The sequence below is a fragment of the Sinocyclocheilus grahami genome, unplaced genomic scaffold, assembly GCF_001515645.1.
Source record: "Sinocyclocheilus grahami isolate Dianchi unplaced genomic scaffold, SAMN03320097.WGS_v1.1 scaffold258.1, whole genome shotgun sequence".
NCBI lineage: Eukaryota > Metazoa > Chordata > Actinopteri > Cypriniformes > Cyprinidae > Sinocyclocheilus > Sinocyclocheilus grahami.
The window spans coordinates 1,283,388-1,304,410 of NW_015505437.1; the positions used below are offsets into that span (position 1 = coordinate 1,283,388).

The 21,023-nt window shown below is 36.7% G+C and overlaps 2 protein-coding genes across 2 annotated transcripts; one reads left to right on the forward strand and one right to left on the reverse strand.

The window, feature by feature from the left end:
• Window positions 1–2,324: 2,324 nt before the first annotated feature.
• fez2a (fasciculation and elongation protein zeta 2a) lies at window positions 2,325–12,154 on the reverse strand. Its single transcript, XM_016290373.1, has 8 exons — window positions 12,052–12,154; window positions 11,851–11,967; window positions 9,866–9,998; window positions 9,546–9,796; window positions 6,996–7,076; window positions 6,511–6,586; window positions 6,341–6,406; window positions 2,325–2,414 (listed from the first exon to the last, which is right to left on the reverse strand). The coding sequence occupies exons 1-8, from the start codon at window positions 12,121–12,123 to the stop codon at window positions 2,398–2,400; spliced, it is 813 nt and encodes a 270-aa protein (XP_016145859.1). The 5' UTR covers window positions 12,124–12,154; the 3' UTR covers window positions 2,325–2,397.
• A 3,492-nt stretch (window positions 12,155–15,646) lies between these two features.
• LOC107598933 (protein cornichon homolog 4-like) lies at window positions 15,647–18,007 on the forward strand. The gene is made up of 3 exons (XM_016290374.1): window positions 15,647–15,813; window positions 15,899–16,039; window positions 17,538–18,007. Exons 1-3 carry the CDS (start codon window positions 15,662–15,664, stop codon window positions 17,563–17,565), a joined length of 321 nt encoding a protein of 106 aa, XP_016145860.1. The 5' UTR covers window positions 15,647–15,661; the 3' UTR covers window positions 17,566–18,007.
• Window positions 18,008–21,023: the final 3,016 nt, after the last annotated feature.

Below are 21,023 nucleotides of genomic sequence, written 5' to 3' on the forward strand. Positions count from 1 at the left end.
GGCACAGAATCCAAGCTGCTTGAAGTCCAGTGTGAAGTTTCCGAAGTCAATGATGATGATTTGGGGTCTGATGGTGTCGGTCCATTGTGTTTTATCAAGTCTAAAGTCAATGCAGCCATCTACCAGGAGATTTTGGAGCACTTCATGGTTCCATCTGCTGACAAGCTTTATGGAGATGCTGATTTCCTTTTCCAGAAGGAATTAGCACCTGCCCACAGTGCAAAACCACTTCCAAGTGGTCTGCTGACCATGATATTACTGTGCGTGATTGGCCAGCCAACATGCCTGACCTGAAGCCCATATGGAGTCTATGGGATATTTTCAAGAGAAAGATGAGAAACAGTCGATCCAACAATACAGACGAGCTGAAGCTCAATAGTGGCACTGTAATATGATGTAATATAATGTAAATTAATTAGAGATTTTTATACAGGTTTCTATTTACATTAAATATACAGTGGGTACGGAAAGTATTCAGACCAAGTCAATGATGATGATTTGGGGTCTGCTGGTGTCAGTCCATTGTGTTTTATCAAGTCCAAAGTCAATGCAGCCATCTACCAGGAGATTTTGGAGCACTTCATGGTTCCATCTGCTGACAAGCTTTATGGAGATGCTGATTTCCTTTTCCAGAAGGACTTAGCAGTGGACCAGGACCTGCCCACAGTGCAAAACCACTTCCAAGTGGTCTGCTGACCATGATATTACTGTGCGTGATTGGCCAGCCAACATGCCTGACCTGAAGCCCATATGGAGTCTATGGGATATTTTCAAGAGAAAGATGAGAAACAGTGGATCCGATCTGAAGACTCAATAGTGCCTGAGCAGAGCCACAGGCGGATCGCTTCCATTCACTCCTCACTGATGCTGGAGTTTTTGCTGAAGGAGCCCCCACCAAGTATTGAGTGCAGAAATGAACTTTTCTGTTTTTTTTATTGATCTTAAGAAATATTCTAATATTGTAGATACTGGATTTTTGACTTTCATGAGCTGCAAGCTCTAATCAAAACGTCCAACTTTTGAAATGTTTTACTTTACATGTAATGAATCTAGAATATATGAAAGTTTCACTTTTTTAAGTTACACAAAAAAGGAACTGTTTCACGATATTCTATTTTTTGAGATGCACCTGTACTGTGTGTATATACGTATATACAGTGGGGCAAAAAAGTATTTAGTCAGCCACCAATTGTGCAAGTTCTCCCACTTAAAAAGATGAGAGAGGCCTGTAATTTTCATCATATGTATACCTCAACTATGAGACTAATGATCCCAAACACACCGCCGGGCAACGAAGGAGGGGCTTCGTAAGAAGCATTTCAAGGTCCTGGAGTGGCCTAGCCAGTCTCCAGATCTCAACCCCATAGAAAATCTTTGGAGGGAGTTGAAAATCCGTGTTGCCCAGCGACAGCCCCAAAACATTACTGCTCTAGAGGAGATCTGCATGGAGGAATGGGCCAAAATACCAGCAACAGTGTGTGAAAACCTTGTGAAGACCTGTATATATATATATATATATATATATATATATAGTGTCAACAATGTCAAATTATTAGTATGATATGAGCAATATGACAAAAGTGTCACATATAGTGTGTCTAAGTTACATTATTTGTATGCCATTTTAATTACTTTTATTGATTTATACTATTACTGTTATTATTTAGTATTTATTAGAACAGGCCTGCAGATAAATTTTGAGGTTGTGACCCACCAGTTGAGAACCACTGATTTAGATCATACAGTACGTGGATAAACTGCTGCTTACCATGGGATGGTAATAACTTTACTAACCCACATCTCTCTCTGACGGGACTCGCGCTGCATCAGTACATTAATACTGTCCACCTTATTTTTACTGTAGGCACGGATGCAGCCATTTATAACTTGAATGTGTGAGGCTTCCTGTATCATTCATGTCCTGCTATTTTAGCCCTTAAAGCGGTCTAGTATGATGCTTGATTTCAAACTGGTATTTGTTATCATATTATTTAAATTTATTATCACACTCTTAAATACACTGGATTGAAGTGCAAATAGTTTTACTGTTTACTGCATGTTGTTATTCTTATATATACAGTATTTACCTAATGAATCAGAAGTCTCACACATTCACAGAAATGACCTTACTAAGCTGCAAAATAAAGTGGACATTTACACTGAGACAAGTCCTACAGTCCAGATCTGGATTTTTTCCTCCAGTCACTGAACACACAAACCTACAAACACTGCACACTGCAAACTGCCATGTGCGGTAAACATGCAAAATACAGACCATCACATCAGTACAGAAGAACTCAGAGTCCTGCAGCTGAAGTCGAACACATCATGCAGTGAGAAATCTGAGGAACACAGTGAGTAACTCCCTCCAGGAACGCTGCAGAGACGAGTCTCTCTCTAGGTAGGACAGAGCACTGTAAAAGAGAAATCATGATCAAAATCATCAGATGAGTGTCTGCTTATGTTACAGTAAAGGGAGAAACTAAAGGAGATTTTCTGAAGAGTCTTAAAGGGATAGTTCACCCAAAAATGAAAATTCTGTCATTAATTACTCACCCTCGTGTCGTTCTAAACCCGTAAGACCTTCGTTCATCTTCAGAACACAAATTAAGATATTTTTGATTCATTCTGACCCTCCCATAGACAGCTAAGTAATTACCACGATCAAGGTCCAGAAACGTCCAAAAATAACAACTTTATTCAACAATTCGTCTCCTCCGCGTCACCCTGGTGCCATTTTGGAGAGTATCAGCTGGACGTAAACAGCATATGCTGTTCTGTGTCAGCCGCACCACACGTATACGTTGTTTTCGTTCAAATCAAAGCGTAAACACTGTAGAAAAACTATTTGCGTGACGCAGCTGACACAGAATATCATACGCTGTTTGCATTCAGTGGATACTCTCCAAAATGGCACCAGGGAGGAGACGAATTGTTGAATAAAATCGTTATTTTTTTTCTTTTGTGCACAAAAAGTATTCTCATAGCTTCGTAAAATTACGGTTGAACCCCTGATGTCACATGGATTATTTTACCAATGTCCTTGCAACGTTTCTGGACCTTAATCGTGATAATTACATTGCTGTCTATGGGAGGGTCAGAGAGCTCTCAGATTCCATTAAAAATATCTTAATTTGTGAAAAAAAAAAAGCTTTTGCTGTTGAACTTTTGCATGGAGTCTTCAGAAATGCTCCTTCGACATTACTGGTTGAAAGTTTAGAATAACTGGAATAAAATGTTTTTGAAAGAAGGCTGCATTTACTTGATTAAGAATGCAGTAAAAACAGTAATATTGTGAAATATTCGTACAATTTAAAATAGCTGTTTTCTATGTGAATATTTTATGTTAAAATGTAATTGATTGCTGTGATCAAAGCTGAATTGATGCTGAAACTTCATCTTTACATCACAGCTATAAATTACATTTACAATATAGTAACACAGAATAGAGTTATTTTAAATAGTACTAATAATACTTCACAATATTACTGTATTTTTGATTTTAAAAATGCAGCCTTGGTGAGAAGAAGAGACTTCTTATGAACAGTAGTGCATATACAAGTCATACACATTACATGAGGGTGAGTAAATAATAACAGAATTCACAATTCTTTTCCTTAGACATGTGTTGGGCCACTAAAAAGAGACTAAGCCGAATCACTCAGCAGTGAATGCTATCTGTTGCTATAGTAATGGCAGGGAGACACATTATATAGCAAACACAGGCACAGGGTGATCTAAATGCTCATCATATTACTCATTAACTACACCTCTTACAAACCTCACAGCAACAGAAGAGAAGATGCCATGCATGCAGCGAACAGCTTAAATGTGAGCAGAGCAAAACAATTCTACATTAAGGGGATTTTTCATGATGATTATTTAGGGTGTCAGTGAAGTTTGCCTTTGCAAACAGTACAACACGATCACTATTTATTACCAGCGTTCTGTCATTCAGAATTAAATTGAGAGCAAACAGGATGCAGAATTGTAATCTGTCAAATCTCTAAATTTAGCGATATATATCCATAAAGTTTCCGCTATGGAATAAAAAAAACGACATTTCATCTCACAATGCTGACTTTCTTTCTTTAACATCTCAGAATTGCGAGTTTATGTCTTGCGATCGAAAGTTATAAACTCATAGTTGTGAGTTAACATCTCGCAATTCTGACTTTTTTCTCCGAATTTTAAGTTATATCTCGCAATTTTGAGTTGTAAACTCAATTGTGCTAACATCAACAATTAACAAATGCAACTCTGTCTCTCGCAATTTCGACTTTTAAACGTGCGATTGCGCGTTTGCATCTCACAATTCGGAGAAAAAAACCTTTGAACTGCGAGAAAGCCTAAACTCACTAATTTTTAAGAATGAAAGTTAGAATTGTGAGATTAAAAGTCATAATTACGTTACTATTATTTGTCCTGTGGTGGAACCACGAAAAATCTACAGAAATAATGTAATTTAATTTAATTTTTGCTCTCTTTCGTGAAAAACTCCAATAATTGCAGAGCTGACATTATATCCATAGTTATATCTCACCGGTACAGGGACACCTTCACACAATTAATGCACTGTGGGATTTTCTGTTATATATTTAGCATTCTGATGTTAATAAAGTTATCTGAATACAGTGTATGGCACTATCACACGTATGGCGTGTTGTAAAACTTGCATTGAACTAATAAAACTTCTCACATTTCTTAAAATTAAAATTTATTTCTGCCAATCCAATTCAACATCCTGTTCCTTGTGATCAATTCGATTTCAATTCAAACTCATTAACTGAAAGAACGCCAAAATAGTGCTGCAGAGATGATGTTTTTTTGTTTTTTTTGTGTTTAATGCCTTAAAGGGATAGTTCACCCAAAAATGAAAAGTTTATGTTCATCTGCTTACCCCCAGGGCATCCAAGATGTAGGTGACTTTGTTTCTTCTGTAGAACACAAATGATGATTTTTAACTTTAACCGTTGCACTCTATCAGTCGTATAATGCATGGCAATGGTAACAAAATCTATGAGAGTAAAAAAAACATGCACAGACAAATCCAAATTAAACCCTGCGGCTCGTGACGACACATTGATGTCCTAAGACACGAAACGACCGGTTTGTGCGAGAAACCGAACAGTATTTATATCATTTTTTACCTCTAATACAGCACTATGTCCAACTGTCTTTGAGCGTGCACACGGCATCCGGTGCGTGAGGTGTGTACGTGCTCTGGCGTAGTTTACACAAGCGCCGGAAGTGATCTCTCGCGCGTATACGTCACTCATTGTTCACACAGTGCACAGTCATTGTAGGTACGACGGCTAATCAAAATGGTACTTACTTGCACTTATCCGGATTGTTCAAACCAACTTAAAACTAAAAGATTACGTTCTCTAGCGCGAACTCATTCGGGAGTGGTGACTTTCCACATATTCCCAACTTCTGAGCCTGCTCGCCTGAAGTTATGCTTGATTGCTCTTCAGCTGGATATCAACACAGCCATTAACGTAAACTACGCCAGAGCGCGTACACACCTCACGCACCGGATGCCTGCGCGCGCCCAAAGACAGTTGGACATAGTGGTGTATTAGAGGTAAAAAATGATATAAATACTGTTCGGTTTCTGGCACAAACCGATCGTTTCGTGTCTTAGGACATCAATGTGTCGTCACGAGCCGCAGGGTTTAATTTGGATTTGTCTGTGCATGTTTTTTTTACTCTCATAGATTTTGTTACCATTGCTATGCATTATACGACTGATAGACTGCAAAAGCTGGAGTTAAAAATCATAATTTGTGTTCTACTGAAGAAACAAAGTCACCTACATCTTGGATGCCCTGTGGTAAGCAGATAAACATCACATTTTCATTTTTGGGTGAACTATCCCTTTAAATTAATCACAGTAAACAGATCAACTCTAGTCGCTTTCACAGCCTCATTGTGTTTGTTGTCACACTCTAAACTATTCTAACTCCAACTTTCAGGAAAAATATTTTATTTAAAATAAAGACAGAAAGACTAATGGTGGTGACGCTGAAGTCATGTGACCAATAGTGGTTGGTTTATAGCCTATGTTTAGCTTTTTACTTCTGCTGACTGTATTAAGGTTTTAAAATTCATCAAAGTTGCATTCATTTGTGAAGATTATCATGATGAACTAAACATGTAAGAATCATTAACTTTTGTTAGTCACAGATCTTATTTACTGCAATATTCCAAAATCCCACTGGGTTTTGTCGGGTGAATCAGCGTGATGTGAACTTAGGGTTTGGCCTACAAAACAATGTCATCACTGCAGCGCTCGATTCTTAAATAGTATGCATTCGGTTCGTTGTGCTGCTGTTACCTTTGAGGATGTAGTCTGTGAGGAGGCTTGGGACTTTATCGCTGTCATCTCTCATGGCTTCTAAAACTGTAGGAAAGCACATGTCATGATTTAAAGTACGTGCATGCTACTAACAACCAGCAGCAGAAAAAAACAGGGTATTCCTGTTAAATAGAAGCGCTTTGTCTCACTTTTGGTAAAAATCTGAAGGTCTTGGAGTGACGGTGGTCCGTCTTTTCTCTCGTAAGGGATGACTGTTGTTACATACTGAATAAAAGCACAGATGAGAGGGGTTGAACATGCCAGACAGACATGGGATCGGTCTCAAAACATCTGCACAGTCTTGGAAAATCTACTTAGAACTTTTTTTAAATGTACAATCTCTTTATATACATTTCTACAATCACGGTAGTATTTTGTGATGCAACAACAATGAAGATCTATATATATATATATACAATGTAAGATCTCTTTTAGGGTGGCCACATTAAACCTGAACAGATACATTTACATGAAGTACAACTAAGTAACCTGATTAACAGTACGTCTATAATGGCCAAAAAGATAAGTGGTATCCAGCTGGCAAGGTTTCTGCATATACTATTAGATGTGAATTTTAGGAGCAGATTCGACACTCCCAGAAGAGCAGAAAAGAGAAAGCCAGAGATATAGGCACCTGTTTCTCCCCGCGCACATTGCCAAAAGTGTGGCGAAAGCCGTTTTGAATGGCAGAAGAGATTCCCTCCATGCTGAAGCGCTACAGGCACAGAACAGAAGAGAGAGAGCGGGACAGAAAGAACAGAATGAAAGAGAAATCACATCAGCTACAGCAAGAGGTATCTGAGGAAGAAGAAAGAGCTCGTCAAAAACCTGGAAAAGATGTGTTTCCAGACCAGCAGCCACTTGTGATTGGATTTTGTCACAGTGGGTTTGGGTTGTGATGGGCATCAGCATTTAAACACTGAACAACACACATCCGTAGAGCTCATCAAATACAGTATGGTAAACTAAAGCTCAAACATGCTCAAGCGCGGTTGAGATTCTTTACCATTTTTGATGAGCTCTATGTATGTGTGTTGATGTTTATATGTGAATGAAAACCTCAATTAAATCTGTTCAGAGGACTTGGATTAAACTGCTTGATTCGTGCCTTACATTTTCTATGTTTTGATGCAACTTGACAATTTTGCTTGCATGAGCTTTAATGAGTGGATGAGAAATTATAAGAAAATATTAAAAATGTCTTCTCTCGTGTTCTCTAGATAAGTCTTATGGGTTTGAACTAACCCTTTAAAGTCTGCATGAAGTTATGAACGACTCAACTACAATAGTTTGACATATTTCCAAGTGGGGCTTTTTGAAAAATCAAAAAATAAAATAATAATAAAATAAAATAATAAATGGGACTTGATTTTCTCAAATTGCAAACATTTTTATTACAAGATTTCTGAAATGATAGGTTTAAATATGCAAATCAGGCACTATATATTTAAATACGCACTCATTTACATACATTACCTGAACAGAAATCTGGATAAAGCCAGGTTAAAAAAAATCCTCTTTTATTTTGCTGACATATTAGAGTTATGTTTTTACAGAGGGGATTTTGGAAAAATTTTGACAATATTTTCTAATTCATGGAGTCATAAAAAGAGATTTTCTCATTTTATAACTCTATAAATCCGAAAATCAACATGTTTTTAGAAATAAAATGTATAAATCATGTAAATGATATATGAACAAACCAAATCTATATAGGAATAAAACTGTAAAAACTGGTGTTAAGTGCTACTGAAAAGGAGAAACAACTCAAACGGCCTTTAAAGATCTGCTTTGTAATTCAAATATCTGGATGCAAATTAGGGCTGCACGATAAATCAAAATGGAATCGAGATCGCGATTCGACAGAAGCTGTGATTGTCATGTGTATCTTTCAGTGAAGCACGGTTCTGTGATCAGCAGTAAATCTCCATCCGAAGGCCAGAGGGCGCTCTCGCACTGAAACTCCAATGCAATGCCTTTAACACTGCATAAATACTATGAAATATGTTGCGTGCCTTATTCTGTGTAAGAAGCCACATCATCTCACAGAAGGATTTATTTCAAACACTCGACTGACGTTATGAAGTGAGTTTGGAGTAAAAATATGTTATTAAATGTGGTATTTTCACATGCTTTCAGATGAAGCAGCATTTACTTCACAGAGCCGTAGTTCACTGAGAAGCTGTGCAAACAGCTCATTATCGCGAACGATTTCTTCGATTTCAGAATCGCGTAATAAAATTGTCTGCGATTTTTTTTGCGTAACTTGTCAGTGAACTACGGCTCTGTGTAGTAAATTCTGCTCCATCTGAAAGCACGTGATGATGATTTCCTGCTGATTACAGAACCGGCTTTACTATCAAAATGCGCTTGACAATCGCATTCGATTAATCGTGCAGCCCTAATGCAAATTGATAAATAATTTGTTCAATAAGATAAACACATAAATTGTTCAATAAGATAAACACTTCGCCCAAGAATAGTTCACCCACAAATGAACATTCGGTCAACATTTACTCACCAAACAGATGATGGTCCCTATTCACTTCCATAATTTGGAAAAAAATATTATGGAAGTCATTGGGGACCAGAAACTGTTTGGCTACCAACATTCTTCAAAATATCTTAAATATTCAACAAAAGAAAGAAAATTCATACGGGTTTGGAACAACTTGAGGGAGAGTAAATGATGACAGAATTTTCGTTTTTGGAATGAATTATCTCTTTAAAAGTGTATTTTGGATGTTTTCTTTCCACTTGTCTGAAAGCAAAAATCTCAAAAGTGACCAGTGCATGAAAAAGCAATGTGTGACTTGCCTTAAGAAAACAAACAGGGTCAATTTTGACCGAGCTCAAGACAAAAAACTAGTGCTATCAAATGATTAATCGCGATTAATCGCATGCAAAATAAAAATATGTGTTTACATAAATACATGTGTGTGTACTGTGTATATTTATTCTGTATATATAAAGACACACACATACAGCATATATTTTGAAAATATTTACCTGTATTTACATGTATATATTTATATTTATATTCATATAATTTATATTATATATAAATATATTTAATATATAAACATGGATGCGATTAATCGCGATTAATCATTTGACAGCACTATACTTATTTGTGTTTAAAAACACAAATACTTCTGCTAAACGTCCCAATCTAGCGACTCACAGAAGACGGCAGCCTCTCTGATGCAGACGCGCTCTTCACTTTCCTCTTCTTTTTCAACATCTCTCGGTGGACCTTCTGCCGGTTCTGTACATCTATGAGAACCGCGATGAAGCTGTTCTTCACCTCCTTCTCAAACTCCAGCTCATCTCTGATGGCCAGCTGCTGGATCAGCTCCTCTGAATACCTGCGTATGGCCGTCTCCACGTCCTCCAGCTCGTCGTTCAGCTCCAGCGCAGACATCAGCCTCACTCCTGCACAGAGAGCACACCTCAGACACGCCTCCACAGCCCTACATCTGACCTCCAGAGGGACGTACTCACGCTCCTCGGAGATCTGGCTGCTGTGAGACCTCTGCGTCTTCTGAGAGATGAGCGAGAGGTCTGAGTGTGGAGCGATCTGCGCCGATTCTATCTCTGGGGAGTCCTGCATGAGCTCCTCTAGCTCCTCAATCACCTAAAGATGCATTCAGATTTGATCAAAAACACAGTAAAAAAAAAGTTAAATTGTGAAATATTATTGCAATTTAAAATAACTGTATATGAATATCATTTCAAATGTGATGTATAGCAAAGCAGAATTTTCAGTATCCATTACTCAAGTCTTTAAAATAAGTTTCATCATTTTATTTAAAGGTGACATATCACGAAAATCTGACTTTTCCAGGTTTTAAGTGCTATAATCAGGTCCCCGGTGCATCTACCAACCAAGGAAACGTGAAAAAGATTAACCCAGTAACTTTGTTTTGGTACGCCTTTTTCTGCAAGCGTCTGAAAAAAACCAGCGCATCTGATTTCGCTCACTTGGTGACGTGGCAAAGGGATCTCATTATAATATCACCGCCCCTTAATCTGTAAGTTTACACCAATGGCGTCATTACTGTATTTTCGCAAGCGACAATGGTGTAATGCCACGGCGAAAGTTTGAGCAAAGCATGCTAACTGTTCTGTCTTTGGCTGCAGAGACGAGCACAGAACACTGTTTACAGTCCCAGCCTCAGAGACAAGAGAGCAGTGGATTTATTGATTTATTTACTGTATATTGCTGCTGCCACACAGATCTGAAATAAACATGCGATTTATTTCCCAGCTGTTTACCTTCACAGACATAACCCACTGTTTTTGTAACTCGTGTGTGTTTTTAACGTAAACTTGTGTGTGAATGAGAACTTAGTTTAATCCTCGCATGCTGTGACAGCCGCTTTCTGTGCGTGTGCTTCGGATGTGTGCGCTCAGAAAACCCTATATCAGAAGTTTAAACTAATATGGTTTAAAACGCATGATTTCAGCGTGATAACCATGATAATCATAACCAAAACAGCTGTTTTTAGCAGGTATGAGCTGTAATGGCGCAGCTCAAAAGCTGGAAAAGCTGGGAAAAGGGAGCGGGGAGCAGCTGCTCATTTGCATTTAAAGAGACAGGCCCGAAAAACAGCATGTCTCTGCTTCCACTCAAAATAGGCATTTTCTAAATGATCTGTAGAGTATTTTGAGCTGAAACTTCACAGACACATTCTGGGGACACCAGAGACTTTTATTACATATTGTAAAAAGGGGCATAATATGTCTCCTTTAATTTAATTTTATTTCAGGTTTTTCATAATTTTTCTGGAAACCGTGATACTTTTAGGGAAATTAGTTTTATTTTTTTTCCCAGATTGTGTTTTATTATTTATGGAATAAAGAAGGTAATTGTGAATTTCTCTCTCACTATTCAGACTTTGTTTATAGTTTACATCTCAAGAGTTATCTAACTAATTGTGAGATAAAGAGTCGCAATTACCTTTTTATTTTTTATTCTGGCATAAAAATAAAAATTACCTAAATTTTCAAAATTAAATTTTTTCTCGATTCCATTTTTAATGGATGAATTTAATTTCAACAATCAAAAAGCATGTCTAATTCGCAAAACGTACACAACTTACAAGCAATTTATAAAAAATGTAACATCCCCCCTCCCCCAGAATTCTTTGAGGAATAGAAAGTTCAAAAGAACAATTATTTGAAATCTTTTGAAACATCATTAATGTTTTTACTGTCACTTTGCGTCCTTGCTAAATAAAAGTATTAAAAGAAATAAAAGTATTCATGTATTTTTCTTGTACTATTCTAATGTTTGTTTGTAATATTCAATTGATGTTCATTTCTCAAAAGTAAAGTGTCCCTGAGCTATGGAAAGGCGCTGTATGAATGATACAGTTCAAAGGTCTGGGGTCAGTATTTGCTTGGCCAAAGCGGTTCATTGTTTTCTGGTTCTTTTGATCGTACAGCTCGTTGATTGTTTGTGAGGACTGAGGTTGGGTCCTCACCTGTTCAGCAGTGAGCAGCGGCTCCTCATTGATGCAGGACACGATGATGGAGTGCATGTCCATCTGCTCCCTCAGGTCCTCATCATCAGACAGGTCCAGGTTCACACTCTCCATCCGCTGAAGGACCGAGACAGAGGAAGAGTTACTGCGGGGCTGAATGCTGTCACCATCAGCGGACACAGGCTCGAGACTGAGACTCACCGGTCTGTCCTCAATGCTCAGCGCTGAGAGGTGAAGTGAGCGAGCTTTAGACTGACTCCAGTCCACCGGCATCACACTGCCATAGTTATCTGTGAGAGCCTCCCAGATCCTGCACGGAGGAGAGGGAGTCTGTGAGCAAAGCCCCGTTCTCACACAGAAGACACAAAGAGCCAATAACCCTTCAAGTGCATGTAGATATCAAATGTTTTCAAACTTATTCACAATGGCAAATTTTTTACATTTGGTCAAAAAACTGTAATTTTAGAACAATAAATTTACTGTAAACTTTTATACCTTTTTACACTTTCATAATCTGAAGTACTTTCACTTCAGCAATAATCTGCTCAGCAGTGTTGTGGGTAACGCATTACAGGTAACGCGAGTTACGGAATCAGATTACTTTTTTCAAGTAACTAGTAAAGTAGCGCATTACTTTTTAATTTACAAGAGAATATCTGAGTTACTTTTTCAAATAAGTAACGCAAGTTACTTTTCTTTTTTCCAATTTATTGATTGGCAGCTCTCCTGTCCCCTTGTTGAGAGAAATCAGAAGATGTTACTGTAGTTCTAAAATAAATATGAATATGCATTAATTCATCTTACTCACAATAAAAAACACAGATTCAGTATTCCTCAAAATGAATAAAAATAATGCAACTCAGAATATGACGCAAACCTATAATAATTAAATGTTAAACAACACAAATATGCTTTATGTATTTAATCCCATTCTATTAACCAATGTCTTTGCTTCTGACCTTCGATGATCCAGTTCAAGCGTACTAATAAGCACAAATTACTCTAGACAAACATTTGTGTTACTGCTGAAGTGTGTTGAAATGTCTTCTTCTGCGTTGTAACACATTGCTTTAAAAAGTTACATCGTAACGTAATTAGTTACTTTTTTATGGAGTAACGCATTACTTTAAAAAGCAACTTAGTAACGTAATTAGTTACATTTTTTATGGAGTAACGCAATATTGTAACACATTGCTTTAAAAAGTAACTTAGTAACGCAAATAGTTACTTTTTTATGGAGTAACACAATGTTGTAACACATTGCTTTAAAAAGTTACATCGTAACGTAATTAGTTACTTTTTTATGGAGTAACGCATTACTTTAAAAAGCAACTTAGTAACGTAATTAGTTACATTTTTTATGGAGTAACGCAATATTGTAACACATTGCTTTAAAAAGTAACTTAGTAACGCAAATAGTTACTTTTTTTATGGAGTAACACAATATTGTAACGCATTACTTTAAAAAGTAACTTAGTAATGTGATTAGTTACTTTTTTATGGAGTAACGCAATATTATAACGCATTACTTTTAAAAGTAACTTAGTATTTTTATGGAGTAACACAATATTGTAACGCATTACTTTAAAAAGTAACTTAGTAATGTGATTAGTTACTTTTTTATGGAGTAACGCAATATTATAACGCATTACTTTTAAAAGTAACTTAGTATTTTTATGGAGTAACACAATATTGTAACGCATTACTTTTAAAAGAAACTTAGTATTTTTATGGAGTAACACAATAGTGTAACGCATTACTTTAAAAAAGTAACTTAGAAACGTAATTAGTTACTTTTTTATGGCGTAACGCAATATTGTAATGCATTACTTTTAAAAAGTAACTTAGTAATGTAATTAGTTACTTTTTTATGGAGTAACGCAATAATTAAAATGTGTCAAATAAATAGCTATTTTCAAATAGATCGTTTTGGTACCACAATGAAAATAAAAAAATGAATGTCTAAAACTATCCATAATTTAGAATGATTAAAACGGTGTTTATTATAAATGTTTGGATTGATCATCTTTATGCGAGCAAAAAAAAAAAGTTGGCTTTCGTGTATGGCAGGTTTAAACCAATTCAAGGCAAATTATTTAAACAACTGTTTTGCCTTTGTTTGTTCATTTTAACGGTATATGTTTTTGACGCTACTATGATTTAACTTTTTACATTTTAAGTGTTGTGTTTTTCATTCAAGCCATAAAAGAGCATTATCTTGTGTGAGCAGTGTTGGGAAGGTTACTTTGGAAATAGTTTACAGGTCTAAAATATATATCTAAAAATGTAATAAGTAGTGTATTTCAATTACTATGTCAAAGTAACGTAACTGATTACATTTATTTACTTTTCCAAATGTCTTTAACTCTTAATCCTTTTCAAGCATGTAAAGCAGGCAGAGTTAACCTTGCTGTACTCAAACCTTTCCAAATCATCAAAAGATTGCGATCATTTAATTTTAAAGCACAGCCAGCACAAAATCAGACTTTTTCTCAGGAACTGATTACAATTACATTTATTTTGTAATTAAATTGCGTGATTTCGTTAGAAGTAACTAGCTGCTGCTCGTGTTGTTGCAGGACTCGGGTCCTCCGGAAGGTGGCGCGCTAGTGACTCGACACCGACGCTTCAGCAGCGCGAGAAGAAGGAAGCAGCCGGAAGCGGCGAACGCGGAAGTGCAAACATGGAGGCGGCTGTGTTTATTTCGTCCCTCGTCGACTGCTGCGCTTTAATATTCCTCTCCGTGTATTTCGTATCCTTCCTAAACTCTGGAGCTGAGTGAAGATGTGCGCCAGTGAGCGCAGCAGCTGCCATTGAATTTATTTAATACGCGAGTTTCACAATTTGAGTTGAATTACTGAAATAAATGAACTTTTCCACGACATTCTAATTTGAGATGCACCTGTATATTTGATTCAAAATACAGCATAAACAGTAAAATTGTGAAATATTTTTACTATTTAAAATAGCAGTTTTCCATGTGAATATATTGTAGAATGTAATGTATTTCTGTGATGCGCAGCTGTATTTTCAGCATCATTACTCCAGTCTTCAGTATCACATGATCTTCAGAAATCAGTATAATATGCTGCTCAAGAAACATAATTATTATTATCATGTTGAAAACAGCCGAGTAGAATTTTTTTCAGGTTTCTTTGTTGAATAGAAAGTACAAAAGAACAGCATTTATCTGAAATGGAAATCGTTTGCAACATTATAAATTTCTTTATCATCACTTTTGATCAATTTAACACATCCATGATAAATAAAAGTACTGATTTCTAAATAAATGCTGGTCTTTGGATCTTTTTATTCATCCAGAAATCCTGAAAATGTAAACTGTTTCAGTTATTGTTAATAATAATCAGAAATGTTTCTTGAGCAGCAGATCAGCATATTATACAGATTTCTGAAGATCATGTGACACTGAAGACTGGAGGAATGATGCTGGAAATACAGCTGCGCATCACAGAAATACATTACATTTTAACATATATTCACATAGAAAGCAGTTATTTTAAATAGTAAAAATATTTCACATTATTACTGATTTTGCTGTATTTTGGATCAAATCAATACAGGCTTGGTGAGCAGAAGAGTCTTCCTGTTTTGACTGGCAGTGCATCATTTCAGATGAAATGAAATCTCAGAAATGTGAGGGACAGGGAAGCAGCAGGAACGTGATTTTTAATTCATTATCTGACAGCAGCATTGCTATTATTTGAACGTTTCCATTTTCAGGACAGATCTTTAAAGAAACACCGTTGGAAATGCTCTGTATATCTGCTCCTATCTGACTGTAAATGAGCTGATGTTTTGTTCTGGCGGTGATGCTGTGGTTTGTGTTCAGTGGGTCATTCCTGAGATGATCGCTCAGGCGCTGGCCACGGTCCTGATGCTGGTCTCCATGCACTGGTTTGTGTTCCTGCTCAACCTCCCTGTGGCATCCTGGGACGTTTACAGGTGATTCAGCCCAACCACACCTCACTCACTGCATATATACACCTGAGGAGCGCTGCAGCTAACTGTCGGTGGTGTGTGTGAGCAGATACGTGAAGGTTCCCATGGGGAACATGGGAGTGTACGATCCCACAGAGATTCACAACAGAGGCCAGCTCAAGTCCCACATGAAGGAGGCCATGATCAAACTGGGCTTCCACCTCCTCTGCTTCTTCATCTACCTGTACAGGTAAAACACACACAGCCTCTGAAGCTTATTCTGGCCAAGAAGCGTCCACTTAAACAGGAAGAGGCTGACGTTTGGGTCACTGATACATTTGAAAATGCAGCTGACATCAACCGAATCTGGTATTAAAGGGGTCATATGATGCGATTTCGAGTTTTTCTTTCTCTTTGGAGTGTTACAAGCTCTTGGTGCATAAAGAAGATCTGTAAAGTTGCAAAGACTAAAGTCTCAAATCCAAAGAGATATTCTTTATAAAAGTTAAGAGTCAGCCACACCTACCTAAAACGGCTCGTTCTAACACGCCCCCACATATCTACATCACTATGTGGAAATATTAGCATAATGCCGCCCAAATGTGCTAGCCGAACATGCACATCTGTGCCAGCATTTGTGTGAAACAGAAGCAGTTTGGTGTTAAGTTCAGTCACACACACAGATCACGCTGCGGCCGAACTCACGACATCCAGGAACAAACTTTTTAGCCCTGCTCCGCAGTTTTATCAACTAAATAGCTTAATCGCTCAAGAGCTACATTATCTTTCTCAACAAGGAGCTGGTAGCATCATTGTTTCTAAAGGAATTATTGAACATTTAAAAAGGAAAGAAATTAAGACGGATATTTGTAGCTTTACTGTAAGTTTTACAGTTGTTCTGTAAAATAAAATGATAATAATAATTCATATGATTAAATCATAGTTAAAAATAGTATTGGAATAGCAACATTTCTTAAAGTAATAATACAATGAAAAATAATGTAATAATAATTACTATTATTGTCAGTGGTTTATTATTAGCTACAATAACAGTAATAATTACTACTGTTAATATGAATCATATTATTATACTTATTCAGTGTATTGTATATATAATTAACAGTACTACAAATGATTAGTTTTTATCATTATCAACAATCTTTATTATTATTCATACTTTTATTGTAATTATACTTTTATTTGACCAACTCGGTTTTTATTTTACAGGAGAATAGTATTGCAATAGTAATGTATATTTATTATTTTATTCATATATTTATTTTTAATGTAAATATCAATCTATATTAAATACTAAATAATAATTATTAATGTTTTTATTATTAGTTTGATTAACAATAATGATTATATTTTTGATTAAATACTCCATTTTTACGTCGTTGTGACATTTTATTTAAATCGTAATCAAAAAATATTTTGAATATTAACAATAATTATTCATAGTAATTACTTTAGAATTTAATTAATAATTATTATTATTATATGGTCTTATTGAGCGGGTGAAAAAAACATTTTTATTTTATTTTTTTACCTCGGTTGATCACACGCCTGCATACTGCATTCAACAAAACTTCAGCAACTCACACACACAGTGTAGAACTGAACTCTCAGTCTGAATCCACATGTGTTTCAGTGTTCAGATGAAATGTTAAAGAGCTGGTAACAGTAGCTGGAGTGTTAATGTCGAGTGTGTGAATGAGGTTTGTTATTTTCTCTGCTGTGTTTTGCAGCATGATCCTGGCTCTCATCAACGACTGACCCGCATCCGTCTTCACAACACAAACTGCCAAATCATGAACTGGCCTTTACATATTGTGAAGAAACTCCATGCATCCCAATCAGAAGATCAGCCCAGCTCTCCTCAACACATCCTCACTAATGACCCTCAGAAACACAAACCCCCCCACCGCAGGCGCTCTCCTTCGGTTTCTCTGAATCTTGCACTGCTTCTCGGGGCTGAAGCATCAAGACAGTGGCACTGAATCCTGAATCATCTGTTTGACCAGCAACCACACAAAACATGCTCAGTTTCCACCACTGGATCCTAAATCAAATAATACAAGGTAATTGTGACTATCACACAATTCAGATGTCTTTCTTGCAATTCTGAGAAAGAATGGCGAGATTTTGAGATATATTAGGATTTTGTTTCAGAATTGCGCGATTCTGAACTGACAAATTGGAATTGCAAAAAAAAAAATTCAGAATTGTGAGAAACAAAGTCTGAATATATTTTGTAATTCTGAATTTATATTTCATAATCAGGACTTTTTCCCCTCAGAATTGCAAGATTGTACCGGACAATTCTGAGTTCGTATTGTACATACAAAAACATTTCGTTTTTCGCGTACTGCATTGCGAGATAAAACTCCGAATCAACTCCGAAAAAGTCTGAATTGCAAATATTCCGATTATGTGATTAAAAAATAAAAACTAAACTTGCGGAATTGTGAGAAAAGAGTCTAGTTTATATCTAACGATTCTGACTTTTTTCTTCTTCTCAGAATTGCAAGATACAAAGTCTGATTTATGAGATATAAACTCAACATTTTTTTATTTATTTTTTTTAAAAGTCGCAATTACGTTCTCATTTTTTTCATCCCGTGGCAGAAACAAGCCTCCATACATTCACCCACCAAAAAAGAAAAACTGTTTTACATAAAGATAACAAAGCCTTTTTTAGGACCACGACTTTTGGGACACTTAAGCACATTTTAACCTGCACTGTGTCGTTAATGTAAGGTCTTTTATTTTTCATAATTCTTATTACACTCCATAATAGAAGTTAAATGGATACAACTATTACTGTGATGCACATATATTACCATTTACATTTTTATGATTTAAATAGTCTTTTTTTACAGCAATGAGAGTTTTTTTTGTTGCATTACAATAATAATGACAAATTGGAGTCAAAACGTGCTTAACTGTCGTCTAAATGTCAGTGCAAGAAGTCTTAATGGTTTAAAATATATGCATCATTTTTGTTTTGATGAGCTGGACATGTTCTTAATAAGTTTCATGATTTTTTTTTTCCCTCATCCACTTGCATGCTTTTGTAAACTGTCTGTTCTTGGAAGCGTTGTCTGTGTATGTGAACTTGTTTACAGATGAACGGAGCGTGACTCAAAGGAGCTCTAGAATAAGCACTAATGTGTTCATCACAGATCCGGTCTGAATCACATCTGAGCCGTTTCACCAGCTTCCTGCTAATGGCATTTCAATGGCTTGTTTTGAGCAGATATTGATTTTTGTGTCTCCTGCTTTTTATGTTCAAGAACGAGTCAGAGTCAGATCAGACAAGCTGATATTTGATGATGTTTAAGTGAAATTTCGTCTATGTAGGGGTGAATCTCACAAAACCTGAACCCCAAAATCACAAGAAATAAATGATATTTTGTTTAAAGACACTGAAGGGAATGTTTAGAACCATTAAAGATATTTTAATGAAAATTAAGCACATTTTTCTTACAGAATTGTCATTAGTGCGCCTGCATGTTTTACTCCTGGGTATTTTATAATATTTTCAGTGGTGCTTTAATTACAGTAATAAATATTCAGTTGTCAAGATTCATCAAATTTAAATTTAAAAAAAAGTTTTGTATTAATATATCATAGTATTTGCTGTGCTGCCTCTTAATTTAAAATCAATGCTTAATTGTCAAGGAAATACTATACAAAAAAAATCTAAAAATGGGTGTTATTTTCTTTACACAAAATATCTTTCTCTGATTTTGAATTGTGAATTCACCCTTGTTGAGGTTAATGAATGCTGGGTAAGCAGGGGTGTGGTTTTGTTCAAACACTACGCAGCGTCACATGATCTTCTGTGAGTTTGATCAGTCAGTGTTCTGTGTTGAGTAGATCTGTTCAGTAGCTGTTCATGTCTCATCATTTGAGAGGGTTTGGTTTGTAAGCATGTGAGATCTGTCATCGGTTTTGTTTAGTTCTTTTGAATATTTGCGTTTGTGGAGTTTATTAAATAAAAAAAGATGATCATGATTAGCACGCTTTCACAATTCATTTATATTCAGTTCATAGCACATTATGATTCACAAGCCAGTTTTGTTCTCAAACTAAATTTTGATTTCTTCAGAGAAAATGGAAAAACCTAAATGATACTGGATATTTTCTCAAAACTAGAATGCCTAAAATGTTTGCTGTTGTAATACATCTGATATCAGTGTTATTTTAGTATTATCACAATCATTAAGATTTTAATATTGAGATCAATTTTTATATTTAAAATATAGTTTTTATTTTAATATATTCTGTTTTCAAAGTTCTAGTAATTTCCCCTTATCAGTACGGTTCATTCAGTCTGTTTAGCTGATGCTTTGGGGAAATACAGTTTCATTAAAATACTGAAGCCTGTTTGAATCTCATTTGTACAGCAACAAATTACCTTTCAGCCTCTCAAAATGGGGGGAGACATTGGCCTAAATAAGTCAGCGCTGATTGCCATTCCATCATAATCTTTCTCCGTCAGCGAGAAGATAATCTCCTCACTAACTCCCAAAAAGAAGATAAAGAAGCAGCCTTCCTGCTCGCGGTAGAAGAGCCCCAGCAGCCGATCATGGCGCTGCCAGCCCTCGCAGCTGAGAACGGTGCTTCTCCACGGCTATCCGGCAAAACTATTAGAGCATATTTCATCTAAGAGAGCATATTTCTTGTGCCGTTTGTTACAAAATGCCACACCACGAATGTGGCACATGCAGAGCACTCCTGCACTCTTCAGATGTGCATTGCCTGTTCGGGCAAAGCCCATGCAAAGGCTGCACTGACTGAGACGAGCTGCTGTCATTGCGAGAGCAAGAGTCTCACGCATCACTTTCTGTAAAGATGGCAACCCCGTCCCTTGTGTTCCGCTTTTTCTTCCTCTCAGGAGCCTTGGAGGAAAAAACAGATGGGTCTCAGTGAGCTCATATCCCATAAGTCTCAATCTCCCCACAGCGAGAGTATTCCCCAGTGCTCTTTTCCCGCAAAGACCAGCACCCCTCACGAGTGGTTTGGTCCCTTTAGGGGTTCCGAGGAGGACACGGTGTCATTGGCAGCTCTTCATGTGGAGGATTGGACAAACTCTACAGAGGATTCTGCCCCCTGCCGCAGAGTAAGCCAGGTGATGCCAGACCCGGTCTGGAGACCAAACTCATACGCATCCTCACCAAGGCCATCGAGGAGCTCGGCTTGGAGTGGTCGTCTCTGGATGAGCCCGT